General features: G+C 47.7%; 1 protein-coding gene across 2 annotated transcripts in view; it reads right to left on the bottom strand.

Annotated features, from left to right (window-relative positions):
• Positions 1 to 2,501: 2,501 nt before the first annotated feature.
• The window catches only part of LOC115092303 (cohesin subunit SA-2-like), a 360,840-nt gene continuing 336,592 nt past the window's right edge, over positions 2,502 to 26,749 (bottom strand). For both annotated transcript variants that reach the window (XM_029603069.1, XM_029603070.1), the window contains one exon: positions 2,502 to 4,613. In XM_029603069.1, the coding sequence (XP_029458929.1) occupies positions 4,578 to 4,613 (36 nt within the window). In that variant the 3' untranslated portion in view covers positions 2,502 to 4,577. The remainder of the gene's footprint in view (positions 4,614 to 26,749) is intronic.

The following is a 26,749-nucleotide window of genomic DNA, read 5'->3' as shown; positions in this document are numbered from 1 at the left end:
GGAACTACAGACCGGCGCCAGCCAGGCCCTCTGCCCCCAGGTCTCAGCCCTGGTCTCGCTCCTTTCGCGGGCGCCGCCCCGTGCGTCCCGCTCCCACAGCTGGGCAACCCTCTCCCAAGTCCTCTCAATGATGTTCAGCTCGCCCACTCCGCCGTCCCCAGGATCGGGGGACGACTGGCGTTCTTCTACGAGGAGTGGGCACGGACCAGTGGGTCTTGGATACCATCGGACAAGGTTACGCGTTGGAGTTTGTCCGCGCTCCAAAGGGACGGTTCATATTCTCCCCTTGCGGCTCGGACACCAAGCGAAGGGCGGTGCAGTTGACCCTGGACAGACTTTGGGAGATAGGCGCCATTGCGCCCGTGCCCTTCGGAGAGGTGGGCTCGGGCCATTATTCCATCTACTTCGTGGTTCCAAAGAAGGACGGATCCTACCGGCCCATCCTGGACTTGAAGGAAGTCAACAAATCACTCCGGGTGGTCCGGTTCCGCATGGAAACACTGCGGTCGGTGATCGCGGCGGTGCATCGCGGGGAATTCCTGGCCTCCTTGGACCTGACGGAGGCCTACCTCCACATCCCCATTCGCCGGGAGCATCACTGTCTTCTACGGTTCAAGATCCTGGATCAACATTTCCAGTTTGTGGCTCTCCCGTTTGGGCTAGCAACGGCTCCGCGCACCTTCACCAAGATCATGGTGGTGGTAGCGGCTTCCTTGCGGAAGGAGGGGATTCTAGTTCATCCTTACCTGGACGATTGGCTCATTCGAGCGAAGTCTTTTCGGCATGGTCAGGCGGCTGTGGCCAGAGTCATAGAGTTCCTGCAGTCCCTGGGATGGGTGGTGAACTTCTCCAAGAGCTCCCTGGTACCCTCGCAACGCTTGGACTTCTTGGGGGCGACCTTCGACACCCGTCTGGGCGCGGTTTTCCTACGTCAGGACAAGGCGCAAGCCCTGCGGGAACACATACAACGGTTCTCTGCGTTATCGGTTCCCACCTCCTGGGACTATCTGCAGCTCCTAGGGGTGATGGGTTCCACCATCGACATGGTCCCTTGGGCATTTGCGCACCTCCGGCCTCTACAGAGGGCACTTCTATCCCGTTGGAAGCCGCTCTCGCAGGACTACCAGGTGCTCCTCCCTCTGCCGCAGTTTGCCAGGAACAGTCTGGCCTGGTGGATGAATCCGGAGAATTTGGCCCGCGGCATGTCCCTCGATCTGCCAAATTGGGTCGTGGTAACCACAGACGCCAGTCTCGTAGGCTGGGGAGCGGTCTGCGACCGCAGCGCCACGCAAGGGACGTGGTCCGCGGAGGAATCGAAGTGGTCCATCAATCGCCTGGAGACCAGAGCGGTCAGATTAGCGCTCTAGCACTTCCTGCCACTCCTCCGGAACCGGGAGGTCAGGATCTTATCGGACAATGCGACAACAGTGGCCTATATCAACCGACAGGGCGGCACTCGCAGTCCGCAGGTCGCGCTCGAGGCAGAGTTACTGATGCAGTGGGCGGAGCGGCATCTGGCCCGCCTGGCAGCCTCGCACATCGCGGGCGTGGACGACGTACAAGCGGATTTCCTCAGCCGTCAGCTCTTGGATCCCGGGGAATGGTGCCTCTCCGACGAGGCGATGCAGCTGTTCGTCCGGCGGTGGGGATCCCCCCACCTGGATCTCATGGCGTCCGCACAAAACACCAAGGCTCCCTGGTTCTTCAGCCGCCGGAGAGAGCGAGGAGCAGAGGGCGTGGACGCTCTCGTACTCCCGTGGCCGGCCAACCTGCTTCTATACGCGTTCCCGCCGTGGCCACTGGTGGGAAGACTACTCCGCCGCGTAGAGGCCCACCAGGGACCGGTGATCTTCGTCGCTCCGGAATGGCCAAGACGACCTTGGTTTGCGGACCTGCTTCAACTGGTGATCGGACCCATCCGTCTGGGACATCTCCCCCGCCTCCTTCACCAAGGCCCGGTATTTTTCGACCAGGCAGAACTCTTCTGTCTTGCGGCTTGGCTTTTGAGAGGCACCGCCTTCGGCGCCGGGGCTACCAGGAGGCGGTAGTGTCAACGCTGCTGCGCTCTCGGAAGACTTCGTCGGTAGCCTATGTGCGGGTCTGGAAGGTGTTCGAGCTGTGGTGTGCCGGACTGGACACGAGTCCCACTGAGGCTTCGGTTCCTCAGATCCTTCAGTTTCTGCAAGCAGGGGTGGACAAGGGGCTTGCCTACAACTCACTCCGGGTTCAGGTGGCCGCCCTTGGTTCGCTCCTGCGGGACGGGGGTTCTCTGCTACAACACCCGGATATTCTCCGTTTTCTCAAGGGTGTCAAGCACATGCGTCCGCCGGTGCGTAATCCTTGTCCCTCCTGGAGTCTCAACCTGGTGCTACGGGCAATGTCGGGACCTCCGTTTGAACCACTGCGGAATGCGACGATCAAGGATCTCACTCTCAAGGCGGTGTTTCTGGTGGCTATCTGCTCCGCTCGGCGCATCTCGGAGCTGCAGGCCCTGTCGTGCAGAGAGCCCTATCTCCGGTTCTCGGATTCCGGGGTTTCGATTCGCACTGTTCCCTCCTTTCTCCCGAAGGTGGTGTCCGCGTTCCATGTGAATCAGACGGTGGAGCTTCCTTCCTTCTCCTCTTCGGAGCCGAGGTCTCTCCGGCTTCTGGACGTCAAGCGCACCCTGCGCCTCTATCTGGAGGCTACGAATGATTTCAGGACTTCTGACCATCTCTTCGTCCTCTGGTCCGGCCCTCGGAAGGGCGCCCAGGCCTCAAAGGCGACCGTTGCCAGATGGTTGAAGGCTGGCATTGCCGCTTCCTACATTGGGGTGGGGCGGACTCCCCCGCCCGGTATTGTAGCGCATTCTACACGCTCTCAGGCGGCCTCTTGGGCGGAGACCCGCTCAGTCTCCTCTCAAGAAATCTGTAGAGCGGCCACCTGGAAGTCGTTACACACGTTCTCAAGACACTATCGTCTTCACCTCGCGTCCTCGGTCTCTGGACACTTTGGTGAGCAGGTTCTACGAGCGGGTCTCGCAGGACCCCACCCGGTTTAGGGACGCTTGGGTACATCCCACTGTCTGGACTGATCCAGGTACGTACAGGGAAAAGAAAATTATTACTTACCTGCTAATTTTCGTTCCTGTAGTACCATGGATCAGTCCAGACGCCCACCGCATTTGGGTCCTATTCCTGCTCGACGGTTTTACCGCCACGGGACGGGAGTGTTTTCTGTCTCTCACGATTTCTCAGTTTCTTTTTCACTGTTTGTCACAGTTCCGTTTTGGGGGTGACACGCTGACCTCTTGCCCTCCCACCCGTTGGTGGGACGGGTACGGTTTTGTTGCTTAGGTTATGCGGCTGTTTTCGCCGTTACTTAAACTTGATCCAATCTGGGGGTTCTTTGTTTACTCGGGCTTTGATATACTCGATACTGAACTCCTGCAGAGGGGGTAGTAGCACTAATGGTGATGCCCCCTCGAAGCTTTGACTGACTCCATCTGCTGGATTGGGGACATAACCCACTGTCTGGACTGATCCATGGTACTACAGGAACGAAAATTAGCAGGTAAGTAATAATTTTCTTATAATGTGCACTACGCTATTGCACACGTTAAACACCCCTAATTTTCAAATACTCTGCCCAAACTCCTTCCACGTTACTCTGCCCAAACTCCTTCCATATACTCTGCCCAAACTCCTTCCACGTTAGGGCCTTATCGCGGGGGCCTTAACCCCCGCGATAAGGCCCTAACGTGATTTGAAAAATGACTCCTAGTGTGTAAATGTACACCAAAAGGTATAGGTTCCTATGCAAATGTACATGCAGCAGGTGTAACTTCTTGTGTATGTTTGTTCTGGGGACACTCACAAATTTTCAAAACAGACTAATGCACATAAATCCATTTTGAAAATTTAGGATAAAATCTGTGGGTACTTTCTACCTGCAAGCTTTAGTTACACGCAGTTGCTGAGAATTACCCTCCATGAATACAGTTCTAATTATTTTGGCAGTTCAAAATGTAATTTACCACAGTTAAGAAATGCTTTACTACAAAGATACAATTATTATTTTATCACTAAGAATTGAAGTTTTGCTCCCAGTTAGTCAAGTATCAAACATGACAATATGCCATAGTCAGATCCAGTCTGATGGCATTTTTGTTTATATTAAAATATGATACAGTTAGATTCACTTCTATAGCATTTCCATTTAAAAGCTGTTCTTTTATACTGCTGCTTGTGCCTCAATTTTAAATTAATCTACCTATGTTAAAACAGGCTAACATGGTTGGATGGGGACCATTTAAAAATATCCCCCTCAATGCAGGTAAGAGTATGTACATTTTCTTTTCTCTGTGCCAGACCAGGGCAACCCCAAGAAAGTATGGGTGGAGATTTCATTTTGTTCCCATGGCCCCTGCATTTTAAAAGGAAAACTCTGCAGGGAATTTCTCTTTGAAAGTAAGCTTGCAGATCCTATAAGCTACCTTGGGGGGTGATGTTGATAATTGCCCCCTCTATATTGTATTTTATATAGTGGCTCACTTTACTCATAACAAATAAATTGTAAAGAATATGAAAGCATGCTTATTAATATTCAGCTCCACGTGGCTTCTTCTCAAACACCTAAAAAAAAGAAAAAAAAAAACCTGTCATCAATAATCTTAATTTAAACATATAAAATACTAATACATTTCAGACAAATGTACTAATTTTGAAAAACATCTCTTTAATTATTAAGCGATAATTTTGGGCATACATTGTTTTTATTAGCTATTAACGCTCTGTCTGGAGGAGTTAAAGGTTTAACATGAATCTGAAGACCTTTTACTCAGAGAGGCCATTAACTGTCTATTCAAAGGCGATTATTACTATTAGAACTGTGTGTGAATTGAAAATATTTAACTGACAAAGACAGATGTGCAATTAAGAAGAAAAAACATTTTACTGCCAACAATACCACTAACCTATTGATTTTGGGAGCTAAGAGAATATAGGCAGCACAACTAATACAAGTGCACGACGTCAAAGAAGCGCCGGTAGGGGTACATAACCAGCCCCTACCTTAGGCACCGTCCTTTCTCCTCCACATGGCTGGCCCTTCGCCACCTCCACGATCGGTGGCGACCCATCGGGGTCAGTGGAGGCCCGCCTCGACCAGCCGCCCTACACCGCCAGCCCTGGACGACTCCGAAGCCTGCCCAGCCGCTGCTGACGTCAGAGAAGCGCCGGTAGGGGTACATAACCAGCCCCTTAGGCGCCGGCCCCTTTGTGCTGCCCTATTGTGCTGCTCCCTCCCGCTCCTGCTAGCACCTCTCCCCTCCTCCCACCCGCTGACCCCCCCCCCCCCCAGCCCCCCTTAGCACTGCTCCCCCTGAGGCGTCCACGGCCAGCAGCCCTCATAGATGCCCTCCCGAGCTGCCGCCCCTTGTGAATAAAACTCTACCCACCCTCCACCAGTACAGCCCCTCCAGCACTGCTTCCCCTGACCCAAAGCCCTACACACCAAGGCCAGCGTTCCCAGCCATCCCATGTACACCCACCTCAACCTACCACCCTCCCAATGCAACTGCCTCCCTCGCACTAGACATCTCACCCCAGATGCCTCACCCCAATCCCCACCACCCTATCAATAATATCTCTGCTACTCATCAACGAAACAATCTATCTCCAAAAAAATCCCCATCCTTCATGACCTCCTAACAGACAATAACACAGACATCTTATGCATCAACGAAACATGGCTCAAAAAATCAGACACAGCCACACAAAACTAGCACACCTTATGTTGTGTTTCGGTGGTTTTCGTGTGCCCATGGGCCTCATCCCGAGCCGAACCAAGGGTTGATGGTGGCCCCACATGGCTGACGGTCTACCCTCCGCCAGGCCGGCAAGCTCCCATGGCCAAACATCCGAGGATGTTGGAAGATGAATGGTCCTCCGATCATTCCGGACCTGCTGCGAGCAGCATGGAGCAGCAGGCCTGGCCTGAGGTTGAGGGCAGATGGGCCTTGACACGAAGACACTGTGGTTGATGCAACGGCATCACATGGAATGAAGACACTTGGCTGAAGACATGACACCAGGGCTATGAAGACAGGGCTATGAAGAACTGCGCCTTGAGCCATCTCCCAAAACTTTCAAGCAAAAACTCAAGACATGGTTATTCACACATGCCTATACTTGAAATAAATATGTCCTCCCCTCCTTTACCTGCCCTGCCTTTCTACCCGACACCCCCTGTCTATATACCATCTCTAACTTCCCCTATTTCTGCTCCTACTCTAATGATCCTACCATATAATTGCTCCTAATCTAAGATTAGCACAATCGCTCCCCTCTTACCACTTCTAATTTAGAACTCCATCACCCTCTAACCCTCTCCCTTAGCTTTTACCTATTCTCCTTGAACCCTCTTTACTCTATAGTGTTGTTTTAATTCAGCTCAGTTAAGTTACAACTAAATGATAGTTCTGTTTTTTATTTTTAAAAGATTCTACTTATTTTGTTCAAATATTTATATACTTGCCTTTTTTAATTGTATAACGCTTATATAACTCTGTTAAATGTAAAACGCTCCGGCGTAAGTTCCTGTTCACTGTACACCGACGTGATATCTTTGATGAGCGGCGGTATATAAAAATTTATAAATAAATAAATAAAATAAATAACTGGATTGATGCGACGGCATCCAGGAACAAGACACATGGCTGATGCAATGGCATCCAGGAACAAGACACCCAAGGGAGGCAAGACAAGGCATGGACATTGGCACTGTCTCTCAGGGCGCCCTACTCAGGCCACCCGCGGGACTGAGTCGCGGACCACCCTGTCCGTTACGCGCCCTACACAGCCCCAAGGCTGGTCGCGGACCACGACGGGAGCGGGACAGCACAGGAAGACACATCAGGACCAGACGGCTCAGGAGCACAGGACAACCGTCCACCGGCAGACAGTCCACCCAGGAATACTGCCTCTGAGGGACCCCCGGCCTACTGGTACCAGAAGGCTCAAGAGCAGAGACGAGGCATGGCGTCGGGAAGGAACATCCAGGAAGGCAGGAACACCAAGACGAAGGCTGAAGAAACCTGGACATGGACCTCAGGCGAAGACATGGAGCAAGACATCAAGGTGTGGAGCTCCGAGAAGAAGACCTTACAAGGGCCCTGACAGGCAGGAGCCTCCAGGGTGAAGACCAATGTCAATGCAAGGCAAGGCACAATGAGCGAAGCAGCCCTTTATAGGGCTCAAGCAGGAAGTAGTCCACAAGGTGGGGCCCAGACACTTCCTGTGTCTGGCCCTTTAAGTAGTGTAGAGAGACGCGGCCGCGCGTCTAAGGAAGCAGAGTAGGGATGTGCAGGACCGCGGACAGCGGCCTGCACAGCATCTAGCGTCAGACGCTGGCAGAGAAGGCAGGGGAGAGCCTGGACGCAGGCTCCGACGTCGGCAGCGGCTCCGAGGGCGGCTCTAGCCGCCAGGAAACACCGGGGCTTTTGCGGCCTCCAGCCGCGAAGATCAAGATGACGTCGGGGGCGTCCCAGCCCCGAAGACAGCCGCGGCTCCGGCCGCGGAGGCTGAAGATGGATGCAGGAGGCTTCTGGGCCGCGTGGGCAGGCCGAGGGCGGCGTCCTGCCGCCTCGGCGAAGATTTCAGCATGGTGAGTCCGTGCCTGCTCGCGGGGAAACCCGCGGGCAGAGCAATTCATAACACCTTACCTCCACCAGACAACGCACCTTCTCTGTAGTTGGCCCCACCCTCTGGAACAAGCTACCCTCCCAACTCAGACTGGAACCCTCCATCCAATCATTCAAAAAGCAATTGAAAACATGGCTATTCCATAAAACCTACCAACACACGACCTAATCCCCCCCACCCCCCTCCCTCCTCACGCCACGTTTCCCTCATCACCTTTCCCTCCCCCCCCCAATCCCCCCCTGCACCCTCCCTAAGATACCTTAACCTCCCACTTAAATCAGGAACATGCCACTCTGCATATTCTGTATCTTTGATTCTCTATTGCATATATTGTACATACTGTCTCCGATATTGAGACTCCCTACCCCCGTTCTAAAACTGAAATTGCAATAACCATCCTTTAATATCTATCGTTATACTTGTTAAATGTTCACCCACCAAAGTTTATTGCTAGACGTTTTAATGTTCCCAATTAAAGTTAATGTTACAATGTATAAATAGTACGATCTCCAGTCATACTATTCCAACTGTTATAATGTGAACCGATGTGATGTACGCCAACGAATGTCGGTATATAAAAGCAAATAAATAAATAAGTATCAAGAAGAACAGTTATTCATATTACAAGGCTCAGATTAATGCAAATCAAAGTTTTGATACAGTGTGATTGAAGATTAATTTTCTATAGTTTAATATTATTATGGCAACTCTTACAGCAACAATTTTATGCATTCTTGAGTATTTACTTGACTTATTTTATTTGAATTTTGAGTTGCAATGTGGACTCTTTCATGCTCTAAAGCCAACATATCACTGCTGCAAGAATCTGTTTCTCAACTTGCCTGCTGTTGTAGTATTTAGGATAAACTAACAAAACAAAAGAACACCTCCCAATTCTGTAAAAACTACCAAAAAGAAATGAGTTGTAGTCAACAATATATCCATGAACAAAATCTTCAAATAACCTTTCTTCAATACTGTTTTTATTATACTTCACTTATGTAGAAGCAGAAATGGTATCAGATCGATTGGAGTGCAAGTTTTAATCCAGTCTCTTGCCCACAATCGGTTTCAGTGTTTAAGCACCAATTCTCAAATCAATTATCAAACCTCTCATTAATTTGAAAATACAATTTTCTAGAAAATGCTAAGAAACACAGGTAGATTTTAAAAGCGTTGCTCGTGCAAACATGGCCCCATACAGCGTATGTGGGCTGCTGCAAGTGACACGAATTTTAAGAAGCTTCAACGCACCCATGTACATACCCGTGCGCGCGTCAAGAACAAGAGGGTGGAAAAGGGGCGGTGAATGGGCATTCCTAAGAGTTACGCGTGTTAGTTCTGAATTTTAGAAAAGCTGATCATGGCGTGCGTCAGTGTGTCATCCACATAACGTTACTGCTAGTCCTGATGAGGAGCAAGGCTAGAGATCTCAAGTTTTAGGGATTTTCAAGATTGCTGAACTACCATATATACTCAGGACCAGGGACAACCAGGGTCACATGAGGGACTACCGTGGGAGTACCAGGGATAGACTGGGACAATCAGGGTACTAGATCCAACCTCCTGCATTTCATTGAGGGTTAGAAGAACATCTTGGAGCAGTCAGGGATCTTAAGAGCCATTGGAAGGGGTGAGACTGTTGGCGAGCCTTTCCTTTCAAACTCTAATCACTTTGGGCCTGATTTTAAAAAGCATTTACATGCTTAAAATTGGGTTTTACATGTGGGCTTTTGAAAATTGCTACAATTAATGCCCCTGAATTGTCCATAGGATTTACCCCTGTAAGTGCACTTCACATGGTCAATGGCTTTTGAAAATTGCTACAATAGTAGTTAAATGTACACATATAAATCCTTTTGAAATTACTCCCCATATGAGTATGCAGGGCTCTAAGGTTGAGGAGAGGAAGAGAAGGAGGTACCCCGCACACAGGGTCTACAGGACAAAGACCCAGTTTTTAGATCTGTCAGAGAAGCAAGTCATGTGCAGGTTCAGGGTTAATAAGGAAACTATACTGTATCTATGCCAGCAGTTAGAGCAGGAGAGACCATGCCTTGTCAGTATATGTCAAAATCACCACCGCTCTAGCCTTTTTTGCTACTGGTATCTTCCAAACTCATCTTGGGGTCACAGCTGGGATCAGTCAGTCTGCTACCTCCATGTGAATTGATCAGGTCTTGGCCGCCTTACTAAGGAGAACATGCCAGTATACATACCCTTCCCTCACAGAAGACGGCAGCAAGAAAAAAATCATAACTGAGTTTAATCAAGTGAAATGCTTTCATGGGGGCTAGTGAATGCACACACATCCCTATAAGGGCACCAAGTGGTCTGTGACGTTAAGGACCTCATCTTGGATGTCATGCCCATGTTTCCTGGATCTACTCAGGAATTCATGATGGCTTCCAGGAAGGCCGCAACACCGGATCTATCGCTAACTCCACATCCCAACTAACCTCTTGTGTGTCTCCCCCTCATCTCTAGCTGGCCCAGCTGGCCAGAAAGACAGCTCAGACCCAGCCCAATCCCCTAATGTGCTGTCCAACCCGACAGCCTATTATAATGTTGTCCTCTGCCTTCTTCCTTACAGGTGATAGAGTATCCACTCAAAACCTGGCTCGTTATCCCTGTGCCCATCCCACAGAGTGCTGCAGCGGTGCAATACAGGGCTGATCAGAGAAGTTATTGAGAGAGCCTTTGGCCAACTCAAAACACGCTTCTGCTGTCTGGAAAGTTCTGGGGGTTGCCTCTTTTACAACCCACCTAAAGTCAGATCTTTCTAGCTTACTTATGCTATATAACTTGGCCAAAACCAGATGCATGCCTCCTCCTGAGGGACTGTATGAGAACAGAGATGAAGAGGAAGCGTAGGAGGGAAAGAGCTTAGTAAAGAGGAATTGCAAGAGATATCGCCACAGTCAAAGGCAGGCTATACAGGAAAGAAACACTCTGATACAAAGATATTTTTGCTGGTGAAGGTGCATTTATTTACATGTGAATAGTGAAGTGATTAACATAAGCCTTTTTTTTTCAGGAGTGGAACGCATGCAAATGCCTTGGTCTATCCTATGCTTGAGCAATTCCGCAGCGGAGTCCTCTCACTGCCTTCAGAGGGCACAGGACCTGGGAGCTCAGGCATGACATGGTGGCTACAGGAGGGTCTTGCAGGTAGTGATCCTACCATCTGTATGGGTGGCTGTGGTGATGGTGGCATGACAGGACTTGTTTTCATGCTGGTGAAATAAGGTGGAGCCAGATGATGGCAGAGAGATAGTGCTGGAGTTGCAGCAGTTATCCACCTGATGCTGGACAGGATGCTGGGAGCTGCATGTGGGTCCTTGAAGCATAGTGCAGAGCTGGCGGTGGCTGCAGCTTCCAAGGAGGCATGCGATCCAGCAGCTCTCTCCAGACTGCTGTCTTGGCATCAATGGTCTTGCAAAGGCCCAGTATTTTCTGCTGTACTCCCCGCATTTCATCCTTCATGGCCTCACCTTCCTACAGGACAGAAACCTGTGTATCACTGGGCGGCGTGCTCTCATCTCTTCCAGGATCCGGGCATTCAGATCGATGAGTAGGTGCTCAGCTGGGCTGGCCTGTGGGAGTGCCTCAGCTCTTCCCCTTTGGGTCCCACAGCCTGTCTTCTCCTCAGATGTGTCTGGCAGCTGACATATGCACTGGCATGCCCTTTGTAGGCCACTGGGTCCAGGCTGTTTTGTCTGCTGGCTCCTTGCAACCGTGAAAATGGTACATGTTTAGGTTCACATAATAGATGCGTATGTACCTCTGGAATTTCTTTGTTACCACATAGTACAGCTTCCCAATCCCTTTTTAAGCACATCCTGATACTCCAGTGAAAGTCTCAAATGTGTACCTCTTCCAAAAATATATCCCCTGGAAGCACATGCTGCTGCTCAGCCTGGCTAGCTGCAAAGGGCACCAACTAACAGCATACATTTTAGAAAAGGGTTGCTTATCGGCTCTAGATGTGGCGACCTGCAAGACAAGCTCTCACAATCCAGCCACAGGGTGGAACTGATAATGTCCCTATGAACTATTTAGTTGGGTCCGGAGGTGAGAGGAAAGCCGACAGCAGTTGGTCATGTGTCCATATTGATATGGCAATATATACACCTTGTGCCTGGCTACAGCTAATACTCCAAGCCATCTATAAAGGAAGCCGTGTGCATACCATGGGTGCTACTTTAGTATTATGGTAGATATAGCAAAGAGCTCTACCTATCTTATTGTGCAGTGCCCTACACACCAGACTTGGTGCTCTGGAGCCTAGGGATGAATCAAGCTCTTCTCTGTGTGCACAGGATCATTATAGTAGGAGGATCTGCTATAGCCCAACATGGTATATGAGAATCATAAACCAATCTATATACCTACAAGGTATCTTATAGACAGTAGTCATCTTGCTGCTGGTCTGGTTAGGAGGTGTCCAAATTCACCGCCCCTGCCACAGCTGACTCCAAGATGGTGATGAGCACCAGATGCTCTCCCGCTGTAAAGCTCACCTGGCTTTCTTCACCTTCAGCATGCAATTGGGCCGGCTTCCTCTTAAGGTCCTGCCAGCTGAGCCACACTGCCACTGTTTCTGAATGCCACCTTGATATTTTAGCAGATTTTTTTTCTCAGATTGCTGTTTGTGATAGGAGCCCCCTTTCTTGGACAGGGGTCCATACAAGATGTTCTGAACTCTCATCACTTTTTTGAGCACAACCTCCCTGGGGAGAAAGTTTGGCTTCCTGATCTGGTCTGATCGTCTCTGAGACATGGTAGTGATGGAAAGACGAGCAGTTGCCTCCTTCCTTTTATTCCCGCAAATGCACATAATGTGCGTGTACATATGCTGGTAAATGTTATGTGCACAACCAATTAAAATACAAAGTATTTTTATACATGTACAGCGTTCTTTGCTTTATTGTGCAGTCTTACCCGCATAACCTCTATGGCTGTGCAGAGATGTCAAACACTGATTCCTCATGATGTCTGGGTCATGCTCTTCTCTGGCTATCATGTGTACCTAATTTGACTTGCTAGTTGACTTCATGTTCAGTGTGATAATAAGAACACCTGACTGCCTAGTTGTATTATTGCTCCATATTTTCTGCCACTTAACTATTTCTTTAGATTTTTATACTGCTTTTTGTACATAAGAGTGGATTACATTCAATCCCACAGGGTTTACAACCTAATTTTGCCCAAGGTCACAAGAACCAACAGTGGGATTTGAACACCAGCTACTTGGATCATAGCCTGCTGCTCTAACCACTAGGCTATTCCTCCACTCCTAGTCACTACAGGGTTCATTTGGTGAGATACCTACCTCAATATTTGTGGCCCACCTTGTGTTCTCTCCAAATGTGTGCTTCTGGCCCTTCCAATGACTCTTAAAAATGGAAGAATATGAAAGAGATGCTGCCAATTACACTTCACATCAACCTCCAGTGGGGAGTTTTGCTGTGAGGATTACCCCTCTTTTATTTTAACCACATATGGAAGATGTTCAGGTGGGCATATAAAAAGTGTGACTGCTATAACGGCCCAATAAAAGCTCAGCTTGTTCTTTGAGTATGCTACCGCTGAACTTGGAACGGTGGATATTTCACAGCTATTGTTTTTTTGCTCTTCAAAGGGATTTCTTCATGTCACCCATCTGTTGTATAAGGCAAGCCCTTGTGAGGCAAGAGAGAGGTAGACTGCATACAGTTCTTTTTTGTCACTTAAGCCTAGCAAATGTTTTCTTTTGCTATTTTTCCGGTTTCTTAAATGAGTTTTTTAAAATTTTACTCAGTTTTTTATTTTTAAATGTTTGTTTTGTTTTCCCTTTTGATCTTTATTTTCCCTTCTCCCCTTTAAAGGCCTGCTATACCAATTATATTTTCAATACTATTAATTTTTTTAACAATAATTTCATAATTAGAGATGAAACAGCATCAGAACCCCTACTAAACATATACAAAATAAAAACTTTATATTAGTATTCAACATTAACCAAGCTTACTAACTGGCTAATTTTAAAAAGAACACAGGTGTGCCCATAAAAGTACGTTTTTCACGTGAGCACAGTTACATTGCAATTTTATATCGTGCGCACACATACACACGTATCATTTAAAATACCCCTGCCACGTGATCTTAAGAAGTGGCTCAAGTAAATGTCCCGCATGTATTGCCACCAGGGCTTTAGAGGCTTTTATGCGTGCATGCGTATGCTTACACAAGGGGGAAATCAGTTTTTCATGTCCTTATTTGGGGGGGGGGGTTAGAGAGAGCGAGATAGAGAGCACTGTAAGAGAGACAATATAAGAGAGGCACTTTCAAGTCAGGGTGGGTTTGGGGAGGATGCAGTGTTACATTGGTGCTCTACAGACCATTGCGCCCTGGCCATGGGGGAGGAATGAAAGACTTGAACAGGTAAATGTAAATTGATTATTTACTCTCTCAGACAATAGGAGGACTCGGGGAACTCCATGAAGTTAGCAAGTAACTCATTTAAAACAAATTGGAGAAAATGTTTTTTTTTCATTCAAAGCATAATTAAGCTCTGGAATTCATTGCCAAAGGATGTGGTTATGGCAGTTAGTGTAACTGGGTTTAAAAAAGGTTTGGATAAGGTTCTTATGATCCAAATCCACCCTGAGCTGAAAGTGCCCCTCTTACAGTGGTAGATAGATGTAGTGTCATATTGTCTCTCTCTCTCCCTCCTTTCTGAGTATATATGGAGGTTCAGCAGTCTTGAAGACCCCTCTAGTTCTTCAATCCTGTAAGCTACCCACTTGACTCTGAACCTTCATGCTGTGCTGAAATCCCTAAAACTCGAGATCGCCAGACTTGCTCTTCATCAGGACTAGCAGTAAAGTTACATGGATTACATGCCAATGTGCACCATAGTCAGCTTTTCTAAAATTCAGAGTTACTCATGTAACTATTGTCCCCGCCCAGGAATGCTCATGCTCCACCCCCTTTTCTGCACCCTTGTTCTTGACACACACACAGGTATGTATGTACGTACTTGTTGCGTCCGTCGGTCCTCGACGGCTTCACCCTGTTTGCCTCATCTTATTCACGGCTCCTCCCGCTTACCTGGGCAAGATGGCTACCGCCGTGTCTACAAGCCAACTTCTCTGGTGTCCCCAGAATGGCTATGGTGCAGCCTCCCACCATTGCTCCTCCCAGCTACCTACTAGAGTGCGTGCGCACAACCCATGTCTTTGTATCACCCTTGGTGCGAACCTCGAGGGCGTTCCCTCATTCTGACGTCATGCCATCCCGGGTATATTACCTTCACTCATTTTTTTTTTTTTTTATTTTGCATTTTCAATGATTCAAACATTTACAATAAAATGTCAAGTAATACAGTAATATTAAGCATATAGTCAGAAAAAACAATTTTTCTTTAACATTTCCACTTTAGAAAAAACAAATATTCATCAAACCTCTTGACTAAACAAGTAAAAACATATATTTCCTGTATTTCACTTATATACTAGTAAGAGGGGGTCCATTTTAATCTAGAGCAATATTAACCAAACCTTTTCTCAAATTACTGAAAGTTTTAGGCAGCTTTATATACTTTTTGCTGTTTCTATCTTATCCTGTATCTGAGGTCCATTGATTGCTTGTATAAAGTTCCCCAACTGGTCGGGATCATAAAAAACATATCTGTTCCCTTCCGTTCTCATAATGCATTTGCATGGGAATCTCAGTATTATCTGAGCTCCATGCATTCTTGCCTGTGGCAACAAAGTCAGGAATTTCTTCCTTTTCCTCTGAGTTTCTTTCGAAACATCTGGATACATCCAGATTTTTTGATTCAAATATAACACCAACCTATGTTGTAGGAATCTTTTCATTATTATATCTCTGTCCATTGATGACATGAACTTAACCAGCAGGGTGCCTCTTCCTTCCACTTGATGTTGTTGTGAGGTCTCCAAAAACTCCGTTATATTTAATCTGTCTCCTTCCATTTCCATCTGATTTTCTGTATTTTCTTTAAGTGCTGATACAAAATATGCTTTGTTTATAGCCGGTAGATCTTCATTTGACATTTTCAGTATATTTTTTAAATAACTTTTAAATTGCTCCTTAGAGGAGATCAATTTACATTTTGGAAAGTTTATTATTCTAATATTCACATTTCTCAGTTCATTCTCTAATACTTCCATTCTTCTGTTCATGATTACTTCTCCTTTAATTATGGAATTTTGAACTTCCTCTACTTTCTTTATTTTCCCTTCAATGTAAGTTATTCTCTCTGTTTGACCAGCCATAACCTTTTTCACATTCGATATCGATTCCTGAGTTATCTTAAATCCTTCCGATATTGTCATTAGAGAATTTTGCAACGTTGATATTGCAAACCACAATGATTCTAAGGTAATATTTTGAGGCCTTTCTAGTGGTTTTAAAACAGGAAAGGGTACCGGTTGCAAAACAATGTTTATATCATCTGTACCTCTAGATATTTCCGTTGGTATCTCCAGGATAGATCCCCCTCCTCTTTCGGGGGGTTCCCCTCCTCCCTGCGGGGTGGACGCCATTACACCACCCTCTGTCGCAGGGACCACGATCTCCCCTGAAAAGAGCGCCTCAGGTAAGCTCACCCCGTCAGACGACATCCGTTGTCGGAGTAGCTCCGCACTTTCAGCTTGTGTCCTTGCTGGGGGGGAGGGGGTCAGCGGTGCTCCAGGACTGAGTGTTGTTTCGCCCCGCTGGCGGCAACGGCTGCTCACTCGTCATCGCAAGCGCGGGACTCTCTGGAGTTCTAGCTGCCTGTGCGAACAGGTCTGGGATTAAAGTCTGCTAACTCGGTAGGTTGGGGGTCCCCGAGGCAGTTTCCCTTACCCTGCCTTTTCTCTTGGTGTGCGGCATATTTCCAATATGTGGAAGGCAAATAGGTAACAAATATGCAGACTTAAACATGAGGGCTCCATTCGGCGTCCTTTCAGATCAGCGCCATCTTGGATCCCGAGATCAATAACCATTACCTTCACTCATTTGCTAGCTCCCCGACTTAGCAAGGACTCGAATCCGTTCTTGTCTACGCTACTCTGCCGCTTCCGTGCTGCCGCAGATAGCTCTCTCTCTCTGCCTTCGGGGTATATGCTAACCTGGGTACCCACTCCTCGGGGGCCCTCTGCTTTATTTTCAGGTGCCTTACAGGGAACAGGTACTTGCTCCTCAAAGGCCTGCTCTCCCTGCCTCGGTGCCTGTACCTTCTACAACGACCTGGTGGAATCACATATCAACAGCAAGCACCTAGTGAGTACTCTAACTCTCAGTCTATCTCATCCACAGTATATCCTCACTGGGAGACCTGCTGTGGAACCTCCTGACGTCATCAAGGAAGAAGGGCTCCCTCTCCTGAGGTCCCTGAGACTGCAACTACGAGACTGCCTCACTACTGCCACCTCTGGTGGTTCTATTCAAGCTGTTTAATAAAAGAACTCTTGTGTTTGTGTAGTACGAGTGTAGCCCAGTTCTGTGGCTCCTCACGGGGCTCCTCCCCATGAGTGTGGTCACCTCCACAGCACCCAAGGATCCACAAACACACATAATTACACCAGACTGCTAACTCCATGGATCCGGCTCAGCTCACCGCGTTGCAGGCCATTCCAGTCCTGGCCCAGAGGATCTCCGAACAGCAGACTGCGCTGGAAGGACTGGCCGCTACATTTAATCTACTGCACACACAGATGAACTCACCAACCACCTCCGGTAAAGAAGCTAAACCGTCTGAGGTGACGGTCAAGACTACTGTGCCTCTTGTAGCTCCCACCTGCTTCTCGGGAGAAGTCTGGAGATGAGGAGACTTCATTAATCAATGCTGCATGCACTTTGCATTACAACCTGGCCACTTTCCCACAGCCTATGCCAAGAACACCTATATCCTGTTGTACCTAGACGGACGAGCATTGTCTTGGGCCTCTTCGCTGTGGGAGCACGAGGATCCAATTCTTCATGACCTTGAAGGATTTCTCGAACTCTTTAAGTCAGTTTTTTATGATCCTGCCTGGTATACCATTGCAGGATCTTCTTTGGTTCACCTGAAACAAGGTAACAAACCACTAGCTGACTTCGCTATAGAATTCAAGACACTGGCGTCTGAATTATCCTGGGACCCGAGATGCCTGAAGACCCTCTTCTTTGAAGGAGTGAACTCCCGTCTGAAAGATGAACTCACCACTCGTGAAATGCCTGAGTCCTTGGCTGAACTTGTGAAATTGGCAACAAAGATCGATCGCCAACTTCGCGATAAGGTTCAAGAGACCAAGACTTCCAGGAGACCCTTTCTGGGTGAAGTTCAAGTCATGTCCACACCCAGGTCTATTCCTTCGGTCCCAGCAGTCAGTGGAGAAGAACCTATGCAGTTAGGTCGCAGCCACCTGACATCAAAAGAGAGAAGAACGCAGAAGAAATTAGGGCTGTGTATGTACTGTGGACAAGCTGGTCATGCTGTCCAAACTTGCCCTATATGTCTGGGAAACTGGCAGACCTAAGTCCTGTGGGAGGACTCTTCTTAGGTCTCACCACTCCTTCTCCTCCGCTCTCTCTTCCTGTATCTTTGATCTGCGGACCTTTAGAGTACCAGACTCTTGCCTTAGTGGACTCCGGGGCAGGAGGCAATTTTATTCTACAACGATTAGTGGAGTACCTATGGATCCCCACTTCTACTATGAAGCCTCCACTACTTCTTTCATCCATCCATGGAGAGCCTTTACCGGGTGAAGTAACTCTACGCACCGAACCAGTGTATCTACAGACTGATGCCCTCCATTCTGAGACCATCTCCTTCTTTGTTTTAGAGAAGGCCATGCACCCTATAGTGCCGAGATCCCTGAGACTGCAACTACGAGACTACCTCACTACTGCCACCTCTGGTGGTTCTATTCAAGATGTTTAATAAAATAACTCTTGTGTTTGTGTAGTATGAGTCTAGCCCAGTGCTGTGGCTCCTCCCTGTGGGCGGGGTCACCTCCACAGCACCCAAGGATCCACAATAGTACTTCGTGGCTTCTTATAACTTGAGTTGTTGATGAGCAGCTCACATACGAGTGTATGGGGCCGTTTTTGCGCAAACAATGTTTTTAAAATCTACCTGTAAATCAGTAACATTAAATCTATCATATTCTGGAACAGACCTACTTTTTCTCTATTTTTACTTAGCCCCATGACTCAACAATCTTACATGCTCCTTATTCACATTATACACAGTCCACTCATTTATCATACAACCATATTCATTCTTCAAACAATTACTTATACTCTCATTTGTGCAAGACTCACAGAAGGCAATATTTAAAAATCCAAATAGTGGATAACTTATCTGGCTAAAGTTAGCTGGAGAAGTTATCAGGGATATTCGGCAGGATAAATGTCCCTTTGAATATCTACAAATAAAGTTATCAGACTATATCTAACTAGATAACTTTGAAACTTAACTGGCTTTATTGATCATCATCAGTTAGGTTTCAAAGTTATCTCAGTAAGTGTAACTTTAAGCTTAAGTAACTATATTCAAAAACATGAAGCTGGTTTAGTGGCGATCTTGTGAAAAAAATAAAATCCAGCCTCATGGGTCTGATGGCTTGATTTCCCAACCCCCCATCCCAGTATAAATAATGGCACATGCTGGCCTGAGCCAACATCCTCATCTCTCAAACCCACAAAACTTTAAATATTTTCACGGGTGAGAGATGGGGGGGGGATCAGGCCGGCAGGTCCAGAATGATGTTTTTCAATATACTTAGCAGGTTACATTCTGAATATAGCCAGTTATGTATCAAGTTGTCAGGTACAGTCACCAAGATAACTTTAGGACTGCTATGAGGCAGTCCTAGAGTATTCTGGCTAACTTAATTGGATAATGCTGAATATCTGTAATATCCGGCTATGTTAACTGGATAACATTGCACTGCTGAGGAATGCCCCAGTCCATTTCTGACTTATCTCACTAAGTTTTTAGCTAAATAACTACTTAGCCACATAAATCATGGAAAGTAAAAGTGGCAAGATTTCCAAAACTAGCTGTTTGTCTGGCTAAGTCCCAAAATTTTATCAAGAACATTGCTATAACTTTCCCTCAATAGGATGATTTTGGTACTAACATGCAGGCCAATGCTATATTGGCATGAGTTAAAGGAGCGCTCATGATTGAGTGCCTGCCCCCTTAACATGCGCCGATCCACCTCTCCAGGACATCCAATGCAAAATGCAAAAGGGCTGCCGCAGTAAAAAGGAGGTGATAGGGTAAATTGCTTGCCCTTAACGCCTCCTCCGTAGCGGGTGCCTGGGAGAGGTGGTTGTCAGCCACTTAGGAAAACGGAGGCTCAATTTTAGAGCATCTGTTTTCCTAACCTGACCGTTGGCACGCTTTTTTTTTTTTTTTTTTTAATTTTATTTTTTTTCGGGACATTATAATTTTGTTGTTCTTCCGACTTAATATTACCATGATATTAAGTCGGAGGAAGAACAGAAAAGCAGTATTTTCTACTTTTCTGTACACTTTTTGGGCTCTTCCAAAATAAACGCCTCTGGGCAGGCGTTAATTTTGGCGAGTAAAAATGTGTGCTCACATTTTTTTTTTTTTTGCATGGGGGGAATAGATAATAGCTTCATCAACATGTATTTACACGAAATGAGCACTATTACCTATGCGCACGATTGGAGGCGCTAACCCCCATTGTGCATCAGGGGTTATGGACGTGTGTCCAAAATGCATGTCCATTCGCGGGTTGAGCTGTGTGCTGCAGCCAGCGCACAGTACGGCGTCGGCCTGATGGACATTAACACAGAAAAGTGTAATGTCCATACTAGCTGCTTGGAAATCCCCCATGCTAATCAGCCTGAATCATTCTTTCCAACCCCTGCCCCCATAAAGAATGTGCTGCCCTGCTACCCCAGCATCACACAGTCTCCTCCAATGTACCTCTCCCTTCTTGATCCCCACCTGCAGCAATGATATAGCCCTCTCTGGAGGCTAACCAAAACACTCCATCCTTCCACCCTCTCCCCTCTTAAAATGGGCACTTATTATTATGGATATGGATGCTTTCTTCATCAGCAAGAGACTGGAGAGCCCTTCTTCAGCCACAGTTGCCAAACTCTGAATGACATCATCTCCAAAAACTTTAAACAAGTCAGATGAAATTCATGGACATCTGAAGTGAATTTTGAGAGGATCCACTGAAATATTTCTGCACATTTGCTTCAGATTGTACTAGTGTAGCATCCCAATTCAGGTGACGTTGTGAAAACCTGCCACCTATAGAGGGAGGTGGGCAGAGCCAGAAGACCCTCCTGCCCAAGTGTAACAAGGCAGAATGGGGGTGCAAGTTCTTTGGATAACAGTGAGGAAATCAGCCTTGTGCATTAAATCCATCAAACTTCCCCCCACACCCTAGTCCTGGAACAGGGTGCAACAGGACAAACCACCATACACTGTAATCTCTTAATGCATTTACTATCAACTTGGAAGTAAAACAATAGATACAGTACTGAAAAGGCATAAATAGTGGCAAACATATACTAAGAGAAAAAAACCAAATGCAGTTAAAGTGCAATTGGCTTTAGTCTCGACTCAGTTGGACATCAGTCCTCCTTATGTATCTTTTACGTTTGCCAGCTTGCAGGATGGCCCCGTGAGCCAACACTTTCACCCTGAACCCACTTGGGCCCACTCCATGCAACAGAAAGCCACCACTGATCCTCTGATCTGTGGCTCAGACGCCGCCATCCTTTGCCTGGTTTTACTCCTCCAGGCGTGCGCCCGCCCAGCATCAGCACTTAAAAGCCATGCAGTGGGAATGACGTAATCTCCTCCAGTTCTTATAAGGGCCTTTCAGTCTCCCAGACTTTGCCTCAGTAAAGGGTCATCTACAGCCTTGTAGAGTGCGTTGCTGCTCATTCCGTTGTTCCTGTTCCTGCACCTCACCTCGTTCCTCCAGCCTTGTCTCATCCATTTACACTGCTCAGTCCTGCCCTGCTGTCTCAGTCCTTCTCTGTGTCTCCCATTCCTACCATCAGATTGACCACTGGATATGACCCACGCCTGATTTCTCAGCATTCTTGCCTGCCACCGCCGACCTCAGCCTGGACTTAGACTACACTTGCCTGCCACCTGCCTCTGACCTTAGCTTTGTACCAAACATCCCCCCTTCATATCACCTAAGAGACTCTTGCCTAAGACCTGTCAGCCCCTAGAACCAAAGGGCTCAACCTAAGGTGAAAGGGGCCGATATAGGTGAAGCTTCTGTTCAGTTTCATCCCAGCCTAGTTCTGCCAGCTGTCAGTGAGGATCTGCAGGGACTTCCTGCATGTTGAGCCAACCTCACCACAGCACCCAGATTCTACAAATCTTACTGTCTGTTGAAGCCATGGACCCAGCGGTCTTGTCCTCACTCCAGACCATCCCAGGCATGGTAAAAAGAGTTCAGGAACAACAGGGTATGCTTAACCAAGTCACTCATCCATCATATTGATGCTTTGATGCCATAACTGGCTCCTCATCCGATGGCTCTGCCTTCTCCAGTTCTGCCACAGTGCCTAGGACGATGACCCAGCTTCTGGCATCACCAAGCTATAAGGGTGACCCCAAAGAGTGTTGTGGATTTATTAATCAGTGCTGAGCGCACTTTAAACTGCATTCCAGTCTCTTGCCCATGGATTGCTCAAAAGCCACCTAATTTATTTATTTATTTAAAATTATTTATATACCGTTTAACAATAAAATATTGATCAAAACGGTATACAATGTTCATAAGCAAACAAAAATGAAAAAAAAAATAGAAAAAATACAATCATGAATTATAATCAAGATTAAAAGTTATAAAACAAAAATTTAAAATATTCTCTCTCTCCTTGGTGGCACAGCCTTAGCTTGGGCTTCTACTATATGGGAACAAGATGATTCCATGTATGCTTATTTCCTAATGTTCGCTCTTAGTATTATTGTATCCGCCCCCTAAGATTACCTATGTGAGTAGTGGAGGAGGATGTTTGTATTAGAATATATTATTTCCTTACTATACCACCTGTTTTCTCTCACAATAATTGTTGTGTGTAAAAGTGAAATGTAATAAAAATAAAATAAAAACAAAAGAAAGATGATTCCATGCTCCAGCACTTCCCAGACTTTCTTCAGCAGGTCCAGCTGTCTGTGAGGAACCTGGAAGTACCTCTTTGTTGGCAGCTGACCTGCTTCGAATCCTCCCTGAGCAAGTATGCCACTGAATTTCACACCTTAGCATTGGAACAGGATGGCCTCATGACCACAGTTCTGCAAATGTTGTCAGGCAGAATAAAAGATGAGCTGGATGGTCAGGATGTTCCTCCTTGTTTGGATGCCTAAATCTCTCTAGCCGGCTGGACTGATCGCCACCATCAGGAGAGGGCTCGGGAAAACAAACATAATCGGCGATTTATAACCCTGGCTCCCCGCTTCCAATGACCGATGCCTCTACCAGAATCCAAAGTAACCAATGAAGCCATACAACTGGGAAGAAGTAAGCTTTACCCAGAAGAGAAGCTTCAATGGAGACAGATAGGCCTGTGCATGTACTGAGATGGCAAAGACACCTAGTATCCAATTGCCTGGAGAAGCTGAGAAACTTGCGTGCCTAGGGTTGACTGGGGAGGCAACACTTGGACTCCTTCTTGCCCCCCAGCTGCTGGTCTCGGTCATACTCTCCACAGATAACACCTGCTTCCACTCGAAGGCCTACATAGATTCTGGAACAGGAGGAAATTTCATAGATATAGCCTTTGTCCACAGTAAAATATACCAACCATCTGCCTGAAACAACCTAAGAATATAAGAACATAAGATCATAAGAAATTGCCATGCTGGGTCAGACCAAGGGTCCATCAAGTCCAGCATCCTGTTTCTAACAGAGGCCAAAACCAGGCCACAAGAACCTGGCAATTACCCAAACACTAAGAAGAACCCCTGCTACTGATGCAATTAATAGCAATGGCTATTCCCTAAGTATAATTGATTAATAGCCATTAATGGACTTCTCCTCCAAGAACTTATCCAAACCTTTTTTGAACCCAGCTACACTAACTGCACTAACCACATCCTCTGGCAACAAATTCTAGAGCTTTATTGTGCGTTGAGTGAAAAAGAATTTTCTCACAGGACAAGCAGGATGGTAGTCCTCACAAATGGGGTGACATCATCAGGATGGAGCCCTGTACGGAAAACTTTTCTGTCAAAGTTTCAAGAAGCTTTGACTGACACTGGCACACTGGGTGCACTGAGCATGCCCAGCCTGCAATTATCCCTGTGAGCCACAGGTGTCTCCCTCAGTCTTCTTTTTTCCGCTCTGCAGTCAGCATAGCGGTTGGAGCTCTGTGAGGATTTTTTAACTAATTACCTCATGGAAACACTTAACTTTTCACTTCAAAAAACACTTTCCCTGCACAGGTCTCCCTCCGCGTACGTTTTTACGACGCTCGGTGAGTACTAATTCTTATTTTTTCGGTCGGTTCCTGTCACTATCTTAAGGCTGTTAACTGACTGAAGCCTTCCCTTCCCCCATTTTTCAGTTAGCTTTAAACAGCTTGCGAGTATCTCTGTGACACTCTGCTTGCTTATGCTAGTGGGGTAGGGATTTTTTCCTTAACTTTAGGACCTCTGTAGCTTCAAGTCCTTCGTTCCCTGGTACCCTCACGCAGTCGATACCCTATCGCTACACCGGTACCCTCCTAAACCGCCCTGGGCTTTTATATGTCATCAGCGCCCCTCCCCCCACGGTGCCCTGATGCCTTTATCCATGTTTTTTGCTTTTCAGTGCTACCAGGCTTTTTTCCTCCTACGCACTGTTTTTTTTTCCTTGTCTTCCTCGGTGCCGTCCCTACCCGGATGCATGCCATTGACGCACACGCTGTTAGTCACTGCCATGCATACTCGGGTCGCCGCCACCGTTGCCCGAGACACTTTTTAACGATCCCAGGGTCACTTCATCGATGCCACCCCCCTTTTTGGGGATGCTATCGATGCCCCATCCTCCCCACCGATGTCCAGCCCTTTTCCATCGGTGGGCATCGGTGCCACATCGATTTCGTCGGTGGGCATCGATGCCGGATGGTCCCCATCGGTGGACATCGGTGCCGGATGGTCCCCATCGATGGACATCGGTGCCGGATGGCTTGTCCATCGATGGCAATCGGTGCCAGGTCCTTTGCATCGATGGACACCGATGCCCAGGTGTTTCATCCATGGGCATCTATGTTACAATGCATCCATCGAGGGCAGTCGATGCCAGGCTGCTCCCATCGGTGAAATTCGATGCCCAGGTGGGTCCCATCGGTGGGTATCCATGCCGGCTCGATTCCGTGGATGGGCGTCGATGCCAATGCCAGCCTTATGGCTGGCATCGATGCCCATGCCGATTCCAGGACTGGCGTTGATGCCGGGATGGAATTCATCGACTGGGAGATCCATGCCATCGATTCCATACGTGTCCATATCGATGCCACCGACACATGTCTGGGGCACCGATACCATGTACACTTGGAAATCTGAGTCTGTCCAAATCGATACCGTCAACGTCTGTGGCCCTATAGTTGATGCCCGTGGCCATGCCACAAAAGGCATAAATGCCCGCCTCCATGCATCGATGCCCTCGACACCTACGTTTTCCTTCGGTGTCCTTGACGCCCTATCGATTCGACTTCGACTCAGTCGATGCCGGTATCTTTTTCAATAATGGCAATGTTTTTCGATTATTCGATTCCACATCGTTTCAAAGATACCTATGCCAGTGCTGTCAGTGCCCGTCACTGTCATCATTCTCCTGGCCAGTCATCGACGATTTTTCATACCCATTTTGATGATATCCTCGAAGTCCCTTAGGTTGCCTTCAATATCGTCAATACTGACATAGCACCACCACATAATACCCTCGCCTCCTCACATTCGATTCCACATCCACGCTTTGGGTTCTTTTTTAAGCCCCGTATTAGCTTAAGACACTCCATTGTGTCAGGAGCAGAGCAGGCGTGCTGACAGTTCGTCATCGATCGCCTTCCAGGACGACGAGGGCTTCCATCTCGGCGCTGGGGAAAGACCGGGCCGAGCACCGTGGCACTCATCATCGCCGACATCGTGATCGTCCGCCACTGACGCCATCCAGCACGTCGGTGCCATCCTTCTCCAGGCTGGACAACGCTCGGGCAGAGCAACATCACCACTGCCATCAGCACTGTTCCTACAGTTGGCAGTCCTTGGTGATCCAGAACTTCCGGATCCAGGTCCGACGGCTTCTGCATTGGCGTCACGACACATCGAGCCGCTGCGACGAGGGAAGGGAACATGAGTTCCATTAGGGCTCCCCTGTTCCTGGCGTGCCCCACCGTCAAGTGGTGTGGGACTATGGCCATCTGTTACACTTAGCAGTCTAAGCGCCAATCACGCCTGGCCTGTCTCCTCTGTACCTGTGCCACCATACCGGGTTTCAGTGTGAGATGGACGTTTACGTCCCCGGCCTTCCCCTCGAGGACTCCAGAGACCGACGGAGTCAACAGTCTTCACCGGCTCGTCTTGCGGCGATCCACGTCGGATGGTAAGTACCCGCTTCGGCGGCATTCCCATAGAGTTGTGTTCTCCCATTCGGACCGTGGTTCGAAAAGTTCTGGGTCATGTGCCTTAGGAGCTGTATTAGTGTCACATATCGCTATGTTAGCTATGTTAGCCACAATACCAGGAGAACCCCTCTATCTTCTTGGGATTGCAGCAGGGCTTCTTTTCTTGTCAGTAACAAGTCCCTGTGCCGACCAATGCTCTGACTCTTGGTTCCCTCCCAACCAAAGTTCCAGCTGCATTGGCTGATCTGCTAAACATGAGATTCAGCAACCATTGCCCCATGTACAAGTCCACCTTGAAGCCTGGCCACAGGTCTCAGTGTCTCCTTGTACAGCATACAGAAATGCGGGTACCACTTACCGCTCACACTCCTGCGGGAGCCTACATGATATCCTCCATTGGGACACCTCCTGGTCTCCCATCTGGTCAGATATCAGAGCGGCCACCCCACCTTGTACCAAAGTCC

This window comes from Rhinatrema bivittatum, chromosome 5 (genome assembly GCF_901001135.1).
Source record: "Rhinatrema bivittatum chromosome 5, aRhiBiv1.1, whole genome shotgun sequence".
In the NCBI taxonomy this organism is placed as follows: domain Eukaryota; kingdom Metazoa; phylum Chordata; class Amphibia; order Gymnophiona; family Rhinatrematidae; genus Rhinatrema; species Rhinatrema bivittatum.
This window is presented reverse-complemented; position numbering and strand designations above follow the sequence as displayed.